General features: G+C 56.5%; 1 protein-coding gene across 1 annotated transcript in view; it reads left to right on the top strand.

Annotated features, from left to right (window-relative positions):
- Nucleotides 1-21,998, top strand: part of RIN3 (Ras and Rab interactor 3) — a 114,799-nt gene extending 92,801 nt beyond the window's left edge. Inside the window, exons 7-10 of the mRNA XM_045287778.1 lie at nucleotides 3,046-3,354; nucleotides 10,045-10,176; nucleotides 18,230-18,393; nucleotides 20,879-21,998. Coding sequence (XP_045143713.1) covers nucleotides 3,046-3,354; nucleotides 10,045-10,176; nucleotides 18,230-18,393; nucleotides 20,879-21,199 — 926 coding nt within the window. The 3' untranslated portion in view covers nucleotides 21,200-21,998. The remainder of the gene's footprint in view (nucleotides 1-3,045; nucleotides 3,355-10,044; nucleotides 10,177-18,229; nucleotides 18,394-20,878) is intronic.
- Nucleotides 21,999-23,020: the final 1,022 nt, after the last annotated feature.

Raw genomic sequence — 23,020 nt, 5'->3', positions numbered from 1 at the left:
GAGGGATCTCTATTGCTGACCCATGCCTATATACCTTTTGGGGGTGCAAGCCCACTAATTCCAGGTAAAGACATATGTCACAGGAAGGGGTTGCACTATAGGTTAGACAGCAGTGAGAGGGAGTGGTCTAGGGACATACACGCAATAGGAGAGGAGGGATTGGGGATATACATGTGACAAGATGGGCTGATGCTAGATTTAGGATGGCAGCTTAACTTTGTCCTGTTCCCTGGGTCTCCATAGGAACCATTATCAGTAGGGTGTAAGCTCCGCCTACAGGAGCCTGTCCATTGTCCCCAGCAGCAGGAAGCAGGGCCCACTGAAGTTTGGCAACTGATCACCCTCAGGGAAGATGACTGGTAGCATCTCCCTCCCCCCACAACTGTCCCACAGACGTCCCCGTGGGCCTTTGGGGAATAGAAGTTCCTTGTCTCCATGCCAGAGGCTACAAGTCCTGTCAGGATCCGGCCAGTCTGGGGCATCGCCCTGGGCCTTGCTGGGCTCCTTTTGGACCACAGCATGCCGTCTGTCTTCTGCTCTGCCCTTCAGTGATGCAGAGACCTGCTCTGCCCTTCAGTCATGCAGAGACTGGAGCTGGAGCGAGCTTGCTAACATCACAAAGAAAGCTCCAGTTCCCAGGATTCTTGTCGGGTGCCTCCAGCGGTTCCGCTCACAGCCACCCATGCTGCTGCGCAGCAGAGTGACACCCTGCCTCACCCTGCACCATCCTCACAATGGTTATATCTGAGCCCATGGGTGCAGCCACAGGGCCAACCATCTCCTGGAAGGTCGTCCTCTTTTTTCGCTGACCCTCCACTCCATTAAGCACAGTGTCCTTCTCCAGGGACTGGTCTCTCCGGATGACGCGTCCAAAGCACGGGAGACGACATCACCACCCTGGCCTCTAAGGGACATTCTGGAGACAGATTTGTTTGCTCTTGTGCGCACATCTACTGGTGTCGCAGTTAGGGTCTTCACCCGTGTTCTAGGGCTCACAGTTCAATTGGTAAGAACTGACCGAGAGCCCACTGAGAACAGCCAGAAAGCTGTCCGGGAACTAACCACTCTACCTGTCTGCCTCTCATTTCCGGCTCTGCCCACCTGCCCAGGCAGACAGAGGCCAAGTCTAAAGCTCAGAGCAGCAGGGCAGACGCCACCCCGCTCTGGTTTTGTCCCAGAAACAGGCCAGGAGCTGTTCTGAGACAAAGGACCAGCGTGCGGCCAGGGAGACCTGCATCAGGAGGGAGGAGGCAGCTGCCCAAGAGCTGGCTCTCAGAGACAGGAGGGGCCCTGGGGTGGGGGGTGGGGGTAGAACAGTCCTTCAGTGCTGCCAATGAGGAAGCAGCCCTGAAGGGGAAGTGGCTTGGACAGGTCAGGCAGGAGTTAAGGGGCAGCCACAGAGCTGACGCAGGTCCCCTGCCCCCATGCCGTTCTATCTCCAGATGCAAAAGGCTCCAAGGTGGGACAGGATGGACGGTGTGTCTAGGTGGAGGGGCAGCTCCCGGTGGGCTGTGGAAGCAGCTGGGAATGTGCCCAGAGTATCAGGACCACCCTGAAACCCAGACATGCACCTACCCCAGAGGAGGCTTGTCCAGGCCCCTACCTGTGCTCACTCAGGAGGCATGACGGTTCAGGTGCCACCTTCCTACCCGAAAAGGGGCATAATGGCTTGGGCTCTCCCCTTACTAGATCCATCACCCAGACCCCCAGCCATCAGGACAAGCAGCCGAATGTCACCTTGATGGTGTCATTAGGGGTCGGTTCACCCTCACTCAGGCCCAAGCTAGTTATGAAATGTCCCCCTACCGGCCCCTGCCCACACACACACCAGGGCCTTAGTGCATCCTGTCCACCCACACCCACTGTCACCGAGTCCATACTGACTCCCAGCAGCCCTCTCGGACAGAGTAGAACTGCCCCGTGGCGTTTCTTGGGCTGGCAATCTTTCTAGAAGCAGGCTGCCTCGTCTTTCTCCTGAGGAGTGGTTGGGGTTTTGAACTACCGACGTTGCAGTCAGCAGCTGAGCGCTTTATCAGCCACTGTGCCACCGGGGCTCCTTAGTAGGTCCTGCGGGCATGAGATGTAGCTGCCCTTTGTCTTGATGGCCTAGGACACACGGCTCTCAGACACGAGGGCATTTGGACAGGGTGTCTGTGGGGTGACTGCTCCAGGCAGAGCCCCTGAGGCAGGAGCAGCCTGGCAGGTTCAGGAGGCCCTGGGAGAAGATGAGGCCACGGGTCAGTCAGGTCCTGGGGTACGACCCCAGGAGTCCTCTGCAGCACAGGGAGCGGGCTTTGACTGCACGTGTGATGGGAGCCCCCGGGAGGGTGCGCACAGACGTGTGACATGGCCTGGCAGATCGTGCTGGCTGCTGTGCAGAGAGCAGGCAACCAAGGGCCGGAGCAAGAGGCCACCGCTGCGCCCTGCCAAAGGTGATCACCCAGCGCCCAGTGAAACCCCAAACCGAATGCACCGCCATCGAATCAGACAGCGCCACCTTTCTCCCTCAGAGAGACTGGTGGGTTCTGAACTACCGACCTTGCCATCAGCAGCCTATCACCCAGGGCTGAGGGATCGGGTGGCATCGACAAGAAGTCAGATATGGGGCACAGTAGATTTTGAAGCCAAGGTCAAGCAGATTTAAGAGAATTGAAGTAAAGAGAGGCATCCAAGATTAGCTCCACCAGACATTTCCTGGGTGCCCGGGCCCTCTGCACAGCAGGTTGCATACTGCACAAGCCCGGGTGAACGGTGCCCTTCTGCCCTCTGGGCTGAGGCAGTGCTGTCAGGGAGCGCTTCACACAGGGCCTGTGAGGGCATCCGGAGACAGCGCCGGGCTTAGGGTCGTCTGTGCCTCCTCTGGCAGTATCTTCATTTTGTGGCTTTTTGTTGAGGATGGAGCAGCGTCTCGTGTCAGAGCCACGAGGGCTATACGCGTGTGTTTCTGGGGCGTGGGTGGGTGGTTGGGTGGCCGCACGGGGTGGGGTGGGACAGGGTGATCCCCACAGCTGGCCTTCTCACCCTCCCGCTGTCGCCGGCCCACAGAAGCGATTGTGGAGTCGGCCCTGTACAAATGTGTCCTGAAGCCGCTGAAGGAAGCCATCGACCTGTGCCTGCGTGAGATTCACAGCAAGGACGGCTCGCTGCAGCAGCTCAAGGAGAACCAGCTGGTCATCCTGGCCACCACCACCACTGACCTGGGCGTGACCACCAGCGTGCCCGAGCTGCCCGTCCTGGAGAAGATCCTGCAGAAGTTCGCCAGCATGCACCAGGCCTACTCGCCCGAGAAGAAGATCGCCATCCTGCTCAAGACCTGCAAGCTCATCTACGACTCCATGGCCCTCGGCAACCCAGGTAAGCGGGCGGGCCGGGCTCGGGGGCCTGGAGCTGGTGGTGTTCTGGTACACACACGCCCAACCAGGAAGGAAGCCTGCCTATTCCGTGCCCTTGTGTGTGAGGCTCCATGGCCCGTGGCTGCCAAGTCCACACAATGGTGGACAGCTGTGTGGTGTGGACCCACCGGGCCCCCGCCGGGGGGTGTCGTCCCTGTGGGTTGATTGGATGCTGGCCAGTCTGGGAGACTGGGCCGCCTGCTGCTCACCCTCCAACAGGCTGGCTCCAGCTTGCACCTATGAGGCTTAGGCTGACATGGCCCCAATGTTGCTGAGGTACGTGTCACTGCACATGTGAGTCCGAACCAGCCGAAGCTCCTGGGGTGAGCGCAGGGCTCCTCCTTCCCTGAGAAGAGCCATAGCCACCCTGCAAACGGGGTGGAGAGGGGTCAGCCACCCGTCAAGCGCAGCGCTGGCCCGCCCTCCCTCCAAGTTAGACCGAGTACCCCATGGTGTTGAGCGCACTGGCTGACTGCCATCCCCAGCTGGCCCTTTGGCTGCCTGCGCTTGTGCAGTAAGGACCCTGGGCAGCTGTACGCGGCAGCCCTGGTCATAGAGGATGGAAGGATTGCTCTTTCTGAACAGGAGGTGGGCATGCTGGGAAGGGCCTGATCAAATCAACTCCCAGCATGCCCCCCTCCTGTTCAGGGCCTCAGGGTCCAGAGCAAGGTCAGGTGCTACATGTGGTCCTGGAGAGTCTTTGCTGGTGTTGTCTGTCGTCCACTCGTACCCCCCTCACGGCCACCCCGTGGACAACAGAGTAACGTGGTTCCTGGAAGGTCCTGTGCTGTTCCCCCGATCCCGTGCAGAGGCACTGAGAGCCATGGGGTTTTCTTCTTGCCTGTTGGTGGGGCAATAGATTGTCAGGCCTTCGTCCTGGTCTACCTAGTCTGGCAGCGCTGCTGAAAGCTGTTCGGCTTCACAGCAACACACCAGGTCCCGCTGCCAGGCGGGTGAGTGCTGTGCAGGAGGTGACTGACTGCCACTCAAACCACCTGCCCTGCCTGGAAGGTGAGGGTTTGACCCCGGCCCCACCGGTCTCTGGACTCCTGGACTCGGGAAGGTGCCCCCGCAGCCTTACCTGGTCTGCTGTGCCGCTGATATTACTGAGATGTGCAGGCTTCTCCCCCCACCCACAGCCATTTCTTCGTGTTTGTTTACGCGAGTTCCCCATTAGCACATCAGCGTTCCTTGCGACTAGATCGAGGCTGTGCGTTTTCTCGGCCAGACCCTGACCCGCCCTCTAAAGGTTCCCTCCTGGCTTTGACCATCGGTGATTTCAGGACTGGCAGTCAGCCCATGGCCTCTCCTGCAGATGCCCCAGGGCCTGGATGGTCTAGGGCCTTGCCCGCCAGCAGTGTGACACCCAGCCCCCCAGGGCTGGTGCTGGCCCAGGGAAGGCAGAGCGCCGGCCTTCGCCCTCCTGTCCCCACCACAACCCTGGTGGCCACTGCCCCACTTGAAGCAGAAGCAGCCCTTCCCCTACCGAGCCCTGCTTCTCTGGGAAGGTGTCCCTTCCTCCTGTGTCTCCCATGGGCCCCACATGCCCCCTACAGTCGGGAGTACGCAGACCTCCAGAGATGCCTGGGACAGTGGGAAAGGTTGAGCCCAGGGACACAAGTCCTGCATTGACCAGCTGTGTTGGGCCGAGCAGATTGATTCTGACCTCTGGTGGTCCTGTGGATGGAGTAGAACTGCCTCCATAGGGTTTCCCAGGCTGGATCTCAACAAGGTTTGAACCCCGACCTTCCCGTTAGCAGATGAACACTTAAGCCCTATGCCACCAGAGCACCTCCCTGGGGCCCTGGAGAGTCATTGCACCACGGGGAAGCCCCTTCCCCAGAAAGCCACTGGCTACATCCTATTCCCATCCATCCAGTGCCAGCTACAGCTCCGCCCACCGCGCCGTCAACACTGCTCGTTGTTGGTTTAAGTCGATCACCAGGCTTTCTTCTGAAGCGCTTCCCATGGAGAGCATTTTCTTTATATATATTTAAGACAAATGTATTAAAGTTAGGGCAGGGACTTGGTTCAGATTTGCATGTATTCTCAAGTATAAGCCAACCTGAAATTTGTAGCTTGAAAATTTCGGGTCAGCTTATACTCGAGTATATATGGGGTGGTGTGTGTGTGTGTGTGTGTGTGTGTGTGTGTGTGTATCATTTTTCTAAAAAGTTCATTGGATTCAAGAGGCAAAGTCATGTCACACAGCCGGCCGGAGGGACTAAGGTCCTTCCCAACTATGTGAAGAAAGTTCAGTGTTTCTATCACGTCTGCACTCTTAAGGTAGCAAAACATGAGGTTCTTAAACCGTAACGCTCCACAAGGATTTTATGATTACCCTGAACCATGGAGAGTACGTTCATACTTCTAGCTGCTTGAAATTCCTTCGGACAACTTATTTGGTTGGTCTTTCAGATTTCTGCTATTCGGGCAGGGACGAGGGGCCATGTACAGGGCCCCTGGGTGGTGTGAACGGTTACAATGCTCAGCCGTCCACTGAGAGGCTGCAGTCTGAGTTCACCGACGGGTGCAGTGAAAGAAAGACCTGGTGACCAACTCCCAGCAAGCGACCGTTGAAGACCCTACAGAGCTCCCTGCTGCTCAGACCCATGCGGGTCTCGTGAGCCAGGCTCTGCTGGTGGTCGGTGTCCCATCCACTGCACAGACGGGCCGGGCTCTGTCATGCCTAAGCAGAGACATTGCATGGCCGGAGCTCAGGAGATGCCTTCCTGGGCAGAGTGGGTGAAAGGACCGAGGCCCTGCTGGGAGGACAGACCTCGGGCAGGAGGGCTGGGATCAGAGGGCGCTTGGGCAGGGGGTGTGGCTCCTGCCTGGCTGGCCCTGAGGGGACGGGCTCCCTGCAGCAGGGGGGTGGTCCTGGGAAGGGTGAGTTTGCAGGCAGAGGGAGCCCACACTGGCTTACTGGCTTGTCCCCTAGCGGGGAAGGACCCACTCCATAGGGTGGGTGCCCACGTGAGGGCCCTGGGGTCTTGCTGGGAGCTTGGCACTTGACCATGTGCTGACCCCCTCACTCACTCAAGAGCACTTCCTGCACACCTTTGTGGCACCAGGCCTGTGCCCAGGGCAGTGGACACAGGGGCTCCTGGGTGGTGGGCAGACAGACAGGTAGGTGAGTTCACGCAGGAGGGGGGAGCTGTTTGAGGTGTGAGCACACAGTGACAGAGAGGGAGAAGGTGGGCCCACAGCCCTCCCTGAGGGGCAGCTGGGAACCCCAGGGAGAGGCAGGGGTGGGGGAGGAACCAGAGGGCACAGAGCAGTCCTGAGTACCTCCCTCCCTGTTGCCCCACTCATGGTCCGCAGTCCAGCTTCCTTGACCCCACACACACCCCGCCCAAGGTCCTGGAGGGACCTGCTCCCTGCCTGAAAGTCCTGATCCTTTTACACAAGGTCCAGCCCACCCTCGGCACAATGGGCCTTGGCGGGGTGCGTTTTTCTGGGGGGCATGGGCAGTGCATTGTGGGTGAATTCCTGACCTCCCCCACCAGATCCGAGGAAGCACCTCCAGTCCTGGGGTGTCGCCCCCGTTGGAATCAGGTGTTCGTAGTCCGGGTGGGTTATCAGGACATGCTGGGGGACGAGAGGGGATAGTGTCTCACCTGCCGCAGCCAGCAGTGAGTTCTGTAGGAATTACAGAGAGCCCTGGACAGCCTTTTACATTCACACAGCCTGCCTGCCTGGCTCCTGAACTCAGAAATAAAAATGTTAAAAGCCAACCCTCTAAGAATCCAGTGATCTACCTGAAAAACAGCCCCAGGCACAGAGCCATCTCCTACATCTCCTATGGGAAGGCACTTCCTTTCTAAGCCTGACTCATCTCATGCAGGGGAGGGGACAGGAATCTCAAAGCAGAGGCTCGGGGAACCATGTCGCACAAAGTCATTTCCCAAGATTCCCGCCAGCTCCCCCCGAGTTGGTCAGGTGGTCAGTCAGTGCCCAGGTGACCAGACAGGAGGCTGAGAGAGTAAAGGGGTGTGTGCAGGCGGCACGGCAGGGGTGGTGCAGCAGGCTCAGCTCTGGTCAGCCAGGGGCAGGGCACACAGAGCCTTGCCTATTCCCCTGGGGGAGTGGGGAGGGAGCGCCTGAGGAAGCAGACCCTCAAGGCCATGTTAGCTGACCCTCCATGACACTTTCTGGACCCTGAGGGGCTCCGAGGCTGGGTTCTCGAAGAGTCTCTGAACTTTCTGAGTTTTTCTGACGTAGACACGTAGACACGGAAGGGCCGGTAAGCGGCTATGAGGCAAAGCCTATGGGGCAAGCAGGTGAGCTAGCAGAGCACAGAGCGGCCATTGCCACACATGGGGATGGATGTAGGGTGGTGGGGGCGGGGAGTTTAGGCCGGGTGGTTTAGAAACAGGAATCCAGTGAGGCTCATCCTTGTCTCCGAAAGAGCTTTATATCAAGAAGTAATTACCTATCAAGATGGCATCCCAACCCAGTTCAACTCAAGTCCACAGTGCAAAGCCAGTCCCTCTTCGGACTCACGTTGCTCAGAATGGTGAACCGGGAAGCAGGAAGACCGCAGGCCGATGGGTGCCGCGTCACATGGCTCCAAGGCTGGTGGGACCGTGCCGGGGTGCCGGCACCAGCACCTCTCAAGGTTGGGTTGCCCACATGGGACCACCCCCTGCCGCCGGCAGAGCTCCGGCTGGTAGGAAGGTGGAGGGGCAGGAAGAGAGAGATCATTTCTGCTCCTCGTGCCTTAGTACAAAAGGCTTATGACCCCACGGAGGTATCATCAGACTCTCACTTGATTGACAGACCTGACTCCACCCCTAGCCAGGGGTGTCCAGTTGACATAATCCCAAACTACCACAGGAGCCCCAGGGTACCAGCACTGTGCTGTGGGTGCTGTGGAGGACCCGGGAGGGGACAGACACATGGAGACAAGCATGTCCTCGGGGTGTGAGCCCAGCACCCCTGGGCCAGGGACAGCAGGGACAGAATGCCTGCAGAGGGACAGGAGAGCCACAAGAGCCCCCATGCCCTGTTTTGCTTTCTCCAAGGTTTTCTCGTCCTCGAACTCACTTCTTCCTGATGCCCTGGTGGGTGCCCCTCGGCAGTCACCCCTGTTCACCCCACACCAGCTCCCAGGAAGCACCAGGCTACCTCCTGTTGCCATAAACTCAAATCTCTACCATTGAGTCAGTGCCGACTCCCAGCCACCCCACAGGACAGGACAGAACTGTCCCTGTGGACTTCCGAGGCTGTAACTCTTTAGGGGAGTAGAAAGCCTTGTCTCTCCCATGTAGTGGCTGGTGGATTTGAACTGCTAACCTTACAGGTAGCAGTCCAACACGTGGCTTACAAAAATGCAAATGTGCTTATTCGGGCCCCATTGGTGAGCGAGACTGTCCAGGACTGACCCTTTGTGTCCAGACTCACTCACTCAGCATGGTGGTGTCAAAGTTGGACCCGTCGGGTCATGTGTCAAAGTGTGACTGTCCGCTCTCTGTGACAGCTTGGCCCTCCGGCGGGCAGGACCCCAGTATGTCTGTCCGTCCACCTGCCGAGTGGCATCTGGGGTGTTTCCAACTTTGACAGCGAGGAAGAATCCTGCTTTGAGCCTCGGGGGTGGGGGTGGACATGTGTCTTCCGTTCTGGCTGGTGGTGCAGTGTGCTGGGCAATCACCGCAAGGCTGGCTTCGTGGGGGAAGGTCCCCCAAAAGCTGTCTGCCCAGAGCCCCCACGGCCCAGTTCTGCCCTGTCCCAGGAGGCCGCTCTGACCCAGAATCCCCTCGGCAGCTCTGAACAGCACCGTGAACCATGGACTCCGGAGGTGACGGATGATACTGAATGCAGCATTAAAAGTTTAATTTTGAATGAATGCAAGAATATCAATGGTGAACAAAATACACACCTAACCTGCATAGACAGACTGCTGTCCGTCAGGCTGAAGGGTCTAAGACTCGGGGGACCCGTCCTTTCCAAGCAGCCCGTGGCTCTGGGCCTCAGAGGTGGTTGCTGTGTGTCGTGGACCCCACAGGACTGATGAGAACCCCCCAGAGAGGGCCCAGGCCGGCATGTTCATAGTGTAGTGAGTTCGGTGCTGGGCTGGGAATGGCACCATGGGGACTCAGCAGTCCGGCAGGATAAAGGGGAGGGGGCTGTGTGCTCTTGTGAAGATGTGTGGTCTCTCTGTCCTAGGGGGTCACCGTGAGTCACAGCCAACTCAATGGCAGTGGGTAGACCTGATCGCCAGGTCTTTTCTCCCGCTGAGCTGCCAGGTGGGTGTGAACTGCCCACCATGGGGTGAGTGGAGCGCTTAACCTCTGTGCCACCGGATAGGACGAATTCCTTCCAGGCGTGTCTAAAGTTGAAAATGACCTTCCAGAAAGGGCGATGCTTACCCCAAAAAGGTTGAATGGGGGTTGTGTTGCAGGGGATCTTCCCAGGGGGTACCCATGTTTAGCAGGAGCTGGGGAAGCGGGGAGACGGCTTTCTCAGCTCCTTCCCCGTCCGCCTGGATCATCAGGCCAGGAGCAGATCCCAATGCTGCCCAGTTCCTAGGAGCCCCAGACGGGGAAAGGGTCCTCTTCCAGGAGTGGCCACGCCCCTGGCGGGCACAGCTCACCTGGGAGTGGGCGGGGAGGGGTCTCACGCTCAGGTTTTTGCCTCCTTGTCCTTGCAGGCAAGCCCTACGGGGCCGACGACTTCCTGCCCGTGCTCATGTACGCGCTGGCTCGCAGCAACCTCACGGAGATGCTGCTCGATGTGGAGTACATGATGGAGCTCATGGACCCCGCGCTGCAGCTCGGGGAAGGTGAGGGGCGTGGCAGTCTGCAAGCTGGGGACCGGGGAGGGCGGACTGGCCGGGGAGATGGGCAGACAGGCAGGTAAGGATGCGCCGCTCCAGTGTAGGAATGGTGGAGTGCTGGGTGGGTGGTGGTGGTGGGGGAATGGAAGTGCCCTGAAGGCCGTGCAGTCAGGGAAGGCTTCCTGGAGGAGGAAGCCTGGATTAGGTCAAGTAGACTAGAGAAACAAATCCAGAGACACTCATATGGGTGTAAAAGAGAGCTTTCTATCAAAGAGAGATTGTACATGAAGAAAACATCCCAGCCCAATCCAGATCAAGTCCATAGGTCCATATTAGTCCATATCCGATACCAGTCTATAAATTCCTCTTCAGACTTACTCAACACATACAATGATGTCAGATGCAGGCCAGTAGGTGAAAAGTCTTGGGGGTCCAGTGGCGGTGGAAGCATCTCAGCGCTGGTGTGGGCCTCCACGTGGCTCCTCTGGCTCCAGGACTCTGGCTGCATCAGTGTAGCTCCATGTGGCTTGTCAACAGGAATGTCTCACAGAGTGTGTATCCCACCTCCAGGGAGGAAGACAGGATTTCCCAGAATCCCCAGGAGGAAGCCACGCCCACACAGAGGCCCCATTGGCTATGACCTGATTGACAGGCTAGACTCTAGCCTTCACAAGTTGACAGGAGATGATGTAACTGCCACACAGCCCCTGAGCTGAGTGTGGACGGATGGGTAGGAGCCAGCCAGTTAAAGACTGGGGAAGGCATTCATGGAGGGATGGCAGGGGCTGGGAGTGTGAGGCCGTGGGCAGTACCGTGAGGCCCCTGGGGACCCTGAGCCCCTGCTTCTCCGGCCCCAGGCCAGGTTGGCAGTGGGAGGGTGGGAGGAGCTATTCGACAGGCCTTCAGTCCCCCTTCCTCTTTCCTCTTCCCACCACTTCCCCTGCCTCAGCCTTGCCACGGGTGTGGCCACCCAGTGACCGGTTCTGAGGGAGGCCCCCGTCGCCCTCCAGTGGAGCGAGAGTCCCCGGTGGAAAGTGTGTCCCCTGGGCTCTGTGGTTCTGGGGATGAGTGTCCCCTTTACATCTGTTGGCGTCTTCAGGCCCCGGGCGATGGGCTGCATGGCCGGCTCTGGGAGCTCCTGCCAGCGCAGAGCAGCGTGTAGAGCCGTGACGTTTGCTGTCATGTGTTCCTTTGCCTTGTGGCGCTGGGGTCTCCGGGAACTGTATCTCCTTGTTAGTGGCTATGGTGTTTGTTCACACTGGGGACAGCCTGTCTTCCAGCAGACCCAGGCACCCCGGGGAGGCAGGGCTCCCTGCAGCAGTGACTAGATACGACCCGCTGCCCAGAGTCTGCAGGGATCCACCCCACTACCTACTACCACTTCGTCCATCTGCCCCACCTACCCGACTCATTGGTCTATGTACCCACCCACCCATCTCCCTGTCTACCCATCATCCATCCACCCACCCACCCACCCTGCCACCGGCTCCTCTGTCCACCCATCCCGGCAGCTGCTTAGTGAGGCCCCACAGTGTGCCAGGCTCAGGGCCAGCGGCTGGGCTGCCGCTCAGGGCAAAACAAGCAAGGCTGCTGTTTTCGTGAAAATGAACAAATGCCTCCCCTGCACCTTGCACCTTGGGGCCTCTGCCTCCCCCTCCCTGGGCTGTCTGGCCTGGTCCTCTAACCACAGCCTGGCTGGGCTGAGGGAGGAAATAGCAAGCAATGGAGAAGAGTGCACAGGAGGACCAAGGAGGTACTGTGAGCAGAATCAGCGTCCTGTCCCCGAACACTCTTGTTTGCTAAGACGAGCCCCCGAGAGGCCTATCATCCCTCCCAGTCCCCCATCAGCTTTGCTGAAACCTGTTCAGAATCTTAGCCACACACAAGCCTCCATTGACAGGCATGTGGGGGTGGGGGGAGGTCCTGCGACTGCCACCCACATACATGTAATAGATTACAACGTTATGCATCCAAAATGACCATGAACAGATTGAGATGCAAGGGTTAAGTGGGCAAGGCAGGCTTCCCACAGGCAGGCACACCTGGAATTAAGAGCCTTACTATATAAACATCTGTTAGAAATCAATAAGAAACACACCCACCGCTTTAACAGGCACCTGGGTGATGGCTGTCTGCTAGGCAGGGACTCACTAGGCTCCCGCTACATGCCAGGTGAAGGCAAGTCCCCTTTTCTGAGTGTGGGGTGTCAGACCACAAACGTGTCAAGCGATCGAGGTGACTTCCTGTTGGGAAGGAAGGGGTGGGCTGCTGTGCAGGGCGATGGGATGGGAGCGAAGGCGCCTGCCAGCAGATGAGCAGGCGGCCTGAGCTGAAAGCATCCCTTCTCGCAGTGTTGCCCGCGTCCCCCGACCAGCTTGCGCGGCTGGTACGAGTGGGGCGAGTGGGCTGCCAGTGAAGGAGTCCTGTTAGAAGATCCTTGTCCTTGCTTCATGGGTCCCCTGCTCCCACCTCCAGCCTCCTGGGATCCTTCTTCCTATTCCCATCAGCTCTTGGGGTTTGGGTAGGAAATCTGGCAGGGGGTCAGTGGGAGGAGACCCAAGTTTGATTCCTGGCCACTGCACCTGGTGGGCAGCCCCCTCCCCCCACCCCCACGTGCCTGTCAATGGAGGCTTGTGTGTGGCTAAGATTCTGAACAGGTTTCAGCAAAGCTGGTGACCTGAAGGGTCTCCAGCGATCACGAGGCCACTAAAGCCTCAGCCAACGAGTCACTTCTGGCTCATAGTGGTCCTGGACCCTGAGACTTCTGAGACTGTCCATCTTTACAGGAGCCTCATCATTCTCCCGAGGAGCAGCTGGTGGCCTTGAACCATCAACATTGGAGTTAGCAGCCCAATGCTTAACCCACTATGCACCAGGGCTCCTAATCGTGGGACGCCCACCCACTCGCTGCCATGGAGTTGATTCCAACTCACGGCGACCCTATAGGACAGGACAGAACTGCCCTTGAGGGCTGTTAATTATGGCCCAGGCATCTCAAAATCCCCCAGAAATGCCCGGTGGCCCCTTCCCCACTGTCTTACCAGGAACAGTGGGTTTATTCAATCCCTACGAAGCCGCCAGCCTGCGGGGGGCGGGGGGGGGGGGGCAGAGAATGCTCTCTACCGCCGTAAGAACCCCGCACAGGGCATTCTACCCTGCCCTCCAGGGTCGCTACGAATCCACCCAATGGCAGTGAGTTTGGGTTTGGCGGTTTGTGTAGCACCCTCTTGCCCAAAGAAAACAGGCTTTAAACGTTCCCATGGCGTCGCCTGCCACCTAGTGGTCATGAAAGGAATAGCGTGACCCTGGGTCCCAGGGAAGTCTGGGCCTGAGTGGGTGGGTGACCAAGGTTTGGAGCTCCATCCCTTTGGCATGAGCCTCCCCTAGGTGCCCCCAGGCACTCCGGTGACTGGACACTGAAACTGACAAGTATTCACACAATTATTTTTTTGCTGTTCGTTGGTTGGTTTGTTTTTCACAGCAACCATGCGAGCTTTGTAGATGCGGACACTGAGGCAGGGTGGACATTAGTGTACAAGCCTCCTTTCCGGTCTGTGTTCAGGTCTCTGGGGCTTGTATCTAGGAGTCGAAATGCTGGGCCGGCTGGTAGTTCTCATTTCCGGTTTTTTTAAGGACCCACTGCACTGTTTTCCACATCAACTCTCCCGGGGTTTTTCCCAAAAAAATGAATTGGGGTTCCCATTTCCCCACATCCTTGTCAATATCTTTTCTTTCTTTGTCAAACACTGGGAGTGACTCAGTCTCTCAAGGTGAGTTAGACTTGCATCTCTCTGAGGATAGTGAGGAGCTCTGGTGATGGGGTGGGGGTAAGCACTGGGCTGCTACCACAAGGTTAGCAGTTCAAAACTACCAGCCACTCTGGCTTCCAACTCCCGTGTAGAGTCACAGTCCCGGAAACCCACAGGGGCAGTTCTACTCTGTCCTACAGGGTGGCTATGGGTCGGCATCGACAGAATGGCAATGAGTTGGGTTGAGTTGGGTTGGGTTGGGTTGGGTGGTAGAGCAAGAGCACTGGCCACCTTTGAGTGGCCTCTTGGGGGGACTGTCTAGCCATGGCTTGCCCGTTTGTGATTGGGTTTTATATCCAGTCATTGTTCCCTGAGTTTTATATCTATTTTGGTTATTCGGTCCTGGTTGAGAGCCTACTTTCCAGAGATACTCTGTCTGTTAGTAGGTGAGCTTTTCTTTCTTTTTTTTTTTTTGTAAAATAGTTGGATAAACATTTTTTTTAATTTTATACTTCAATTGCCCTAATTTCTTCCTTCCCTCTTATATTGTTGTTATTAGAAAGCATGGAGGAATCGAGTGTTTATAAATATCAAGTGCAGCTACTTTATTCCGGGCCCTTATACCTCCCACCCCACCCCACCCCCACCAACGGGGATCTGCCTTTTATGGCTCTTCAGATATCTTAACCAAAGCTCCTGGCAAGTTTAAGGGAAGTGAACTTGGAAGCCCCCAAGTAATTCTAAAAGTTCCTTACATCATCCATTTTTTATATATTTGTTTATGGACGTCATTTTTTTAAATCATTTTATTGGGGGCTTGTACAGCCTTTATCACAATCCATCCATCTATCCATTGTGTCAAGCACATTTGTACATGTGTTGCCATATCGTTTTCAAACCATCTTTTGTCTTAAAACATCATGTACATTTTGCATTCTGAAGCAGCTCAAAGCTGACTTTACTTAGAAAACATCAGCGATTAAAAATACACGTCAACTCGCTCAAGGAGAAAGGAACTGGAGAAAGGAATGGCTCAATGCCCTCGCCTCTGTTACTCGTTCAGAAAAATAACATGTGGTGTAATGTCACTCAGACTAAAAAGGCTCCTGTATCAGCTTTTTAAACTATATTTTTCACACTAAGTAATTAACGTGGCTCTAATGCTGCTGCTGCTGGGCTCCATTGAGCCGGCTCTGACTGGGGGCCGTGTGCACAACAGAAGGAAGCACCGCCAAGCCTGCGCCACCTCCCAACGGTCGTTAGCTTGGAGCCCCTCGTTAGTCGCTGTGCCAACCCACCCCCAGAGGCCTTCCTCTTTTTTCACTGCCCCTCTACCAGTTTGCCAAACTGGTCTCTCCTGACAACATGTCTAAAGTACCAGAGACAAGGTCTCACGCTCGTTGCTCCTAAAATTTCTCCTACAACAGAGTTTGTTGTTGTTGGTTTAATGGATTTTTTTCTAAATAGTTCACTAATGATCTAAAATCAATGCCAAGGACAGCATAGGATGCCTGGTGGGGCTTGATCAAGGGCAATGTAGCTAAGAGGAATTACTGAAACCCGAATGAAGGCAGAACATGATAGTGGGGCAAGACGAAAGTAAAAGGAAATAGAGGAAAGAACTAGGAGGCAATGGACAGCTATAGAGGTCTAAATACAGGCATGTATATATGTAAATATATTTATATATGACGATAGGGAAATAGCTCTATGTACATATATTTATAGGTTTAGTATTAAGGTAGCAGATGGACATTGGGCCTCTACTCAAGTCCTCCCTCAATGCAAGAACACTTTGTTCTAATAACCTGGCATTCTGTGATGCTCACCTTCCCCACACAACCACTGAAGACAAAGCGGGTGCATAAGCAAATGTGTTGAAGAAAGCTGATGGTGCCCGGCTATCAAAAGATTTAACGTCTGGGGTCTTAAAGGCTTGAAGATAAACAAGGGGCCATCTAGCTGAGAAGCAACAAAGCCCACGTGGAAGAAGCACACAGCCTATGTGATTATGAGGGATCAATGGTATAAGGTATCAGGCATCAAAGACCCAGAACAAAAAAATCTTATCAATGTGAATGAGGGGGAACATGGAGTAGAGACCCAAAGCCCACCTGTAAACAATTGTACATCCCCTTACAGAAGGGTCACAAGGAAGAGATGAGCCAGTCAGGGTGCACTGTAGCACTGATGAAACATACAACTTTCCTTTTTTTTTTGTTCCCTCTATTCTTTAATGCTTCCTTTCCCCACACTATCATGACCCCAATTCTACCTAGGCCAAAGCATGTACACTGGTACAGATAAGAGCTGGACACACAGGGAATCCAGGACAATAATGAGAGTAGCATACCAGGGCGGGAAGGGTAAGGTGGAGGGAGAAAGGGGGGACCAATCACAATAATCTCCATATAACCCCCTCCCAGGGGGACGGGCAACAGAAAAGTGGATGAAGGGAGACATCGGTCAGAGTAAGACATGAAAAAAAAATTATAAATTATCAAAGGTTCTTGAGGGAGGGAGGGGTGAAGAGGGGAAATGAGCTGATACCAATGGCCAAAATAGAAAGAAAAAGCTTTGAGAATTATAATGGCAACAGATGTACAAATGTGCTTGACACATGGATGGATGGATTGTGATAAGAGCTGTAAGAGCAAAAAAGAAAGAGTTATATGAGCCCCCAATAAAATGATTTATAAAAATAGTTCACTAACAAGGATCAAAATCTTAAGGTACAAAAATATGTTGCAGGCTGTGGTAGACTGGGTTTTGACTCATGAAGGCCTTCCTCTAACTGAACCAAGCGTTGCCCCGTCCGCCACCATCCTCAGAACATTGATCTGTTTGAGCACGTTCTGGGGGGTGTTAGGTCCATCTGTCTCATTGAGCGTTCCCCTCAATTTTGCTAACCCTCTCCTTTGCCCAGTGGTTAAGTGCTCGGCTGCTAATCCAAAGGATGGCAGTTCACATCCACCAGCCCCTGCACAAGAGGAGGCTGTGTGCAAGATTACAGCTCTGGACACCCACGGGAACAGTTCTGCTCTGTCCTATGGGGTCTCTGTACATTGACATCAGCTTGATGGCAGTGGGTTTGGTCAGGACAGGTTTCTACCGTCTCAAACGTGATGTCCTTTTCTCCCGACGGGTCTTTCCTGGTGATGTGTCCAAAGACTCTCCATCCTGGCTCCTACGGAGCATGCTGGTTGTAGGAGAGGGAGCGTCCAAAAGTACTGTTTCCAGTGCTCCAGGTCATCCCGCATGCCTTTACTCCAGACTAAGCTTCTGAAACATGTCTCCGCCATCAGCAGAGGGCTGCAGACAAGTTCTCTCTGTAAAACTCTTGTCCTGGGGGGCGTCAAAAAATTAAAAGTCCGATCAAAACAGCGGCTTCTGTGAGAGAGATAAATCGTTTTCCGTTCAAATATTCTTTGAGCTTGGGAAACGAAAAAGCATTGTCTGAAGGGGCAAGATGGAGGCTTTCTGAGGAACCAGTAAAGTTTCTCAACAAAAGTCTTGTACAAAGAGACCTTGCTTCCCTCAAAGGATGAGCAGGTGCGTGGTGGTGATGGGAAAATGTATTAATAATTCCTCAGTGCAACGTTCCTGACCTTTTCCTCGCCAAGGCGATTTTCCATCTTCTTGAAACGTTTTCATAATAAGCCCCGCCCCATCGCCCTTGTCCTTGGAGAAAGTCTATCAAGAGGCCCCTTTTGCAATTCCAAGGAACTGTGGGGTAACCTGAGCTGCCCTCTCTGCCTTGAAATGAACTGGCCCAGCAGATCCCCCGGAAGCCAGTGTTTCCGGTGTAAGCACATTTTGTTTGGAATGAACCACTGCGTGTTTGAACGACAACCCTGCCTCCTTCCAAACACTGTCTGTGCACTTTACATCGTTTTCAAATGAAGCAGGAAGTCCAGCCGCATGCAAAAACCAGTAGGGTCAAACCGGTGGCCGGCGGTGAGGGTCCAGGTAGCTCCCTGAGGCTGCGGGTGGACACGGGGCTAGACGGACACTCATCAGTAGGAGGCCTGCAGGGTGGCAACTTCGAGGTTGGAGACCGCGGGCGGAGGGTCGGGGTGGGGGTGGAGCTTAGAGGGGTGGGCGGGGCGGGATGGAGGCGGAGTGGGTGGAGACTGAAGGCACTGGACAGTGAAGGTGGGTGGGGCTTACAGGGGTCGTGGGCGTGGCTGGTGGTGGGCGGGGCTGGCCGTATCTGTCCTCCGGGAGGACAAAGCGGGAGAGAAAGGGGCCCCCGCTGGCACCAGCTCCCTCTAGGTCCTCACTCGACCTCCACGTCCTTGCCCCTGCAGGTTCCTACTACTTGACCACCACCTACGGGGCCCTGGAGCACATTAAAAACTACGACAAGATCACAGTGACCCGGCAGCTGAGCGTGGAGGTGCAGGACTCCATCCACCGCTGGGAGCGCCGGCGCACGCTCAACAAGGCGCGCGCCTCCCGCTCTTCCGTGCAGGTGACCCGGGGCCTCGACAACATATGTCCCCCGAGCTGCCAGCCCGCTGGCCCAGGAGCCGCTGCTCTGGCCACCAGCTCTGCCCCTGCCCCGGTAGAAGACGCCCCTCCCCAGGCAATGTTACCCAGCTCTGCGGGGGGGCAGGGAAAGTATGGACAGTTCAGCCCTGCTGGCCCTCTCTGCCCCTGCTAGCTTGCCCCTGCAGTCCAGCACCCACCTAGTCCCCAACCCCTCTAATACCGCCGCCATTGACTCTACTGCAAATCATGGCCATCGCAGCCACCAGGCCTTGCCTCCGCGGCGCTTCTGATCCAGCCAATTAACCTTGTGCACCAATCAGGAGTTCCTCTCTCTCCCTACAAGCTCATTCCGGGCCAGACTCCTGCGCTTTCTTCTCCATCCCCATCAGCCCACACCCCGTTCTATCAAACCCTACTCCTGATTCCCCACGGCCCTTCTCTAGCTGCCATAGGCCCCTCCTGGGCGATGGCCCAGTTCTCCACCCTCCTGAGGCTCCCTGCCGGAGTGGGCATGCCACGCGTATGCAGGGGTCTCCTCCAGGAGATTGGCTATGCCTCACTTGCCAGGCCCCGAGCTCCGGCTGGGGCAAAGAGTGTGAAACCAGCATTCCAGGCCAGGAGCATCCAGTCAGAAGCCTGCTCCTGCATGGCCATAGCCCAGGCCTGTGAGGAAGGAGGCCCGAGCTTTGGGTCTAGGTCGGTGCTATCTTGCCGGGTGGCCCTGAAAAAGTGCTCTCCCCTTCCTTGGCCTGTTTGTCTACAGGCTGCGAACCAAATGGATTCGGCCTTCGATAGGTTTTACGCTGCCAAGCTGACCCCCAGCCCCTCCCAGTCTGCCCCTCCCCAAACTCTGAGAGCATGGGCACTCTGGATCCCAGCCTGGCACATGTTCCCCTTCTTGAAAGTGCTGTCAGGCAGCTGCACAGGGAGGTGAATCTGAGGCAAGTGCACTTGGGGGGTGGGGGGGAGGTGAGCCACACTCAGTGCCTTTATAGTGCTCCTTCTGGAGTCTCCTCTGCACCTTCGCAGGGCCTCCCCTCCACCCACACCCCAGAACCCCAAAGCCTCACAGCCCCCAGCAGGTGCCAAAACAAAACAAACAGATTTTAGAAGTCACTGCCATCGAGCCAGTTCCAGCCCATACTGACCCTAGAGCCTAGGTGTCCGAGGCTGTAAGTCTTTACAGGAACAGTCAGCCTTAGGGTGGGTTTTTGATGTTATCAACTGTTAGGGGAGCAGAAAGTTCTCCCGTGGAGCGGCTGATGGGTTCAAACTGAGGACTCTGTGGCTAGTAGCCCAACGCATAGCCCACTGTGCCACCAGGGTCATATAGCCAGCATCAAACTCCAAAAGCAACTCAATGCCATCAAGTAGATGCCAACTAACAGCACCCCTGTAAGGGTAGAACTGCCCCTGTGAATTTTGGAGACGGTCACTCTCTCTGGGAGTAGAAATCCCCATATTTATCCCCGCAGAGTGGCTGGTAGTTTCAAACTGCTGCCCTAGTGGTTACCAGCCCAATGGGTAACCACTGCGCCACTGCCCAGCTGTGGGCGAATTATGGGAGACAGACCTGGAGCTCGGTCCAGCTTGCTGTTATCAATCCTTCCACCAGGGGGCAGCCCGCCCAGGCACACACCATTTGGGATGGACCTGCCTGCAGGTGTTGGGCAAAGGCTAAGGGCCATGTTGTAGGCTGTGTGCCCGGTTTGATGTAGGTTTCAACAGGCACGCCATAGGACTGACTCATCAGCCCTGTTTCTGACCCAGGAAATGGAGGTTCAGCGGGAACAAGGAAAACCAAAACACCCCAACTCATATTGACCCCATAGGACAGGGTAGAAGCACCCCTGCTGACAGTCTCCTTTCTCCCGGAAAGCGGTGGCTTTGCAGTGACACCCAGCTCATCACTCACTTGGCCACCAGGGCACCTGGTAGGTGGAGGAAGGGGCAGGGCTGCTGGAGGTCAGAGCTAGTGTGTGGACACTCCAGCCCCCTGGCCTCCCCTTACTCTTAGGGCCCTCCTTGCTGCTAACCCCACTTCCTTCCTGTCCACCCCCACTTGCCTGTTCTGAGCTTCCAAGGGACTGAACTGTGGGGTACTGAGGGTGGGGTCTACGCCTCCACTTTACTCACACCCCCTTCCACACTCTGCCTTGCCCCTGGAGGGCCAGGGGGCTCTGTGTGGAACAGGACTGGGGTTGGTGGGCACTCTCCCGTGGCTTGGCCAGCAGGGGGAGCGCTCACTCCTCCATGGAAAGACTGAAAGCAGACTGTCAATCAGCCCATTTCTGATGCTCGCCCAGAGAGGGCTCCCATGTTCCAGCTTCAAAGCCACCCCTCCACCTCCAGTCTTTGCAGAGGGGCGCCGAGGACACCCACTGGGATGCACAGGGGTAGGGTGCAATGGGCCAGCCCCACCTCAGCCCTAGGATTGACCACAGACCCTCCCTCTCGCCCTGCAGGACTTCATCTGTGTGTCCTACCTAGAACCGGAGCAGCAGTCCCGGACGCTGGCGTCTCGGGCAGACACCCCAGCCCAGGCACTGTGCGAACAGTGTGCCGAGAAGTTCGAGGTGGCCCAGCCCCAGGATCACCGGCTCTTTGTGCTGGTGGACGGCCGCTGCTTCCAGTTGGCGGATGAGGCGCTGCCCCACCACATCAAAGGCTATTTGCTTCGGAGTGAGCCCAAGCTGGACTTCCACTTCGTGTACCGGCCCCTGGATGGTGGCGGGGGCAGCGAGGGTCCTCCCTGCCTCATCGTGCGGGAGCCCAACTTCCTCTGAGGCCCCATACCTGATGGCAGTAGTTACAGAGACTGGCTGTGGGGCACAGGCTCACCCTTGCTCACCCCTGCTACTCACCCACAGCCATGCTCACTCATACATGTACTTGTCCCTGCATCTGATCACATACACCGGTGCATATGACAGGGCACACACATTCCCAGGAGGGATACCAACACGTCACACATGCACACAACCCACTGAGCAAGCACAGGCCAACCTCCAGGACAATTGTGAAAAATGAAGCTGCAGCCAAAGATGCTTCCTGAGGGAAAGTCATAGCACTGAGAGCCGCCGAGGCCAATGTCTTCACTAGCCAAAAAGGGACATGGAAGCCCAGAGAGGAAAGGGACTCTCCAGCCAGTGCAGCAAACAAAGCCCTCACTGCCCCTGCTCACACATGGCCATCCCTCTGCCCAGCCCCACCCTCAGCCCCCTGAGGAAGACCATGCACTTGGTTTCCCCAGGACTGGCCACTGCTGCATCCTCCTCCTCCAGGCTGGAGCTGGGATATTTTCAATCACTCAGGAGCACATCTCAGGGAGTGTGTTGGGGAGACAGCCCCCCTGCATGGAGCCTGCCCTCTGCAACCAGTGCTTAGCACCCCTACAGAGCATCCCCTCTCGCCCCCCCCCCCCCGCCCCTGAGCAGCCAGCACACACCAGGACCTCCAAGTGAGGCCAACTATCTGGATACATGGATGAGTCATGCCTGGACCACAGGGCTGTGGAAAGTGCCCTGCCCCTGGGGGCAGGAGGTGCTGTGGGGCAGTTCAATAAAAGCCCTTTTGAAAATAGCATCTCCATTGGTAAATGGCAAGAATGCATCCCCTCACCCATCCCACCCTGCTCTGTCCTCTAAAACTCTGCACTGCCCTGGGGTGCCTCTCAGTCCTGGGGTGCTGCCCCTTCTATCCCTCAGCTGGGTCATCTGTGGCTCCCATCCTTGGCCCCCATCTGTGACCTCCTAACCTGAGGGATTTCTCACCTTGTCACTTTCACTTCCCACTGGGGGCGGATGGGACAAATGAGGACCCCTGCAGTGACCCCTACAAGGAGGATAGAGGAAACAAGAGGGATAGTGGCCTGCTGAGGGGGCCACTGCTTCCTGCTGCAGGCGTGCCCCACGCCCACCGCCCCTTCACACACTAGATCACAGAGCCCTGGCTGCCTGGCTGGTAGCCACGCCTCTGGAGTAGCTGTTTAGGGATGGCACATCCAGCTCACAGAGGTGGCTGACTTGCCCAAGGTCACACAGCCTGGAGAGGTCAAAGCAGGTTCTGAATGTGCAGTCGGCCGGCCTGGACTCGGGGTCGGAGTCTCACCTGCCTGCACAGCATCCAGGGGAGGACTGCCAGAGAGAACCCTAATAGTTAAGTGGGGAGCCAGTGGGCCCAGGGGCCCCAGATGCCAGCAGATGACCAGGGCTGAATCCAAAGCCATATGCATGTCCAAAGGGAGGCTCACCTGCCGCCTATCCTCTGTCCCTGCCCCAGCCAGAAACCAAGCTGGCAGGGCTGGGAGAAGCAGAGAGATGGGGCAGGCCTGGTCGCACTGCCCCCTGCGACACCCCCAAAGGGAGGCATGCGGAGTCAGACTGGCCCTGGACAAGCCTGGTTCTTACATGACCCATCGAGCTGCCTCTTGTTACAGACAAACCTCTGTTGGGCCAGGACCAGCTGCCGTGCAGTGGCCAGACAGGAGGGGCCCTGGACCAGTGTGACTCAGCCCCCTCCCCAGCTGCCCTGTAGTCACATCTGGAGCACAGAGGCTGATGCAGCCGGCCAGCCAGACCCCAGCACCGGCTGTCCCCTGCTCTGCA

Source organism: Echinops telfairi, unplaced genomic scaffold, assembly GCF_000313985.2.
Source record: "Echinops telfairi isolate 266 unplaced genomic scaffold, ASM31398v2 ScPeMD7_18;HRSCAF=68, whole genome shotgun sequence".
Classification (NCBI taxonomy): Eukaryota; Metazoa; Chordata; class Mammalia; order Afrosoricida; family Tenrecidae; genus Echinops; species Echinops telfairi.
This window is presented reverse-complemented; position numbering and strand designations above follow the sequence as displayed.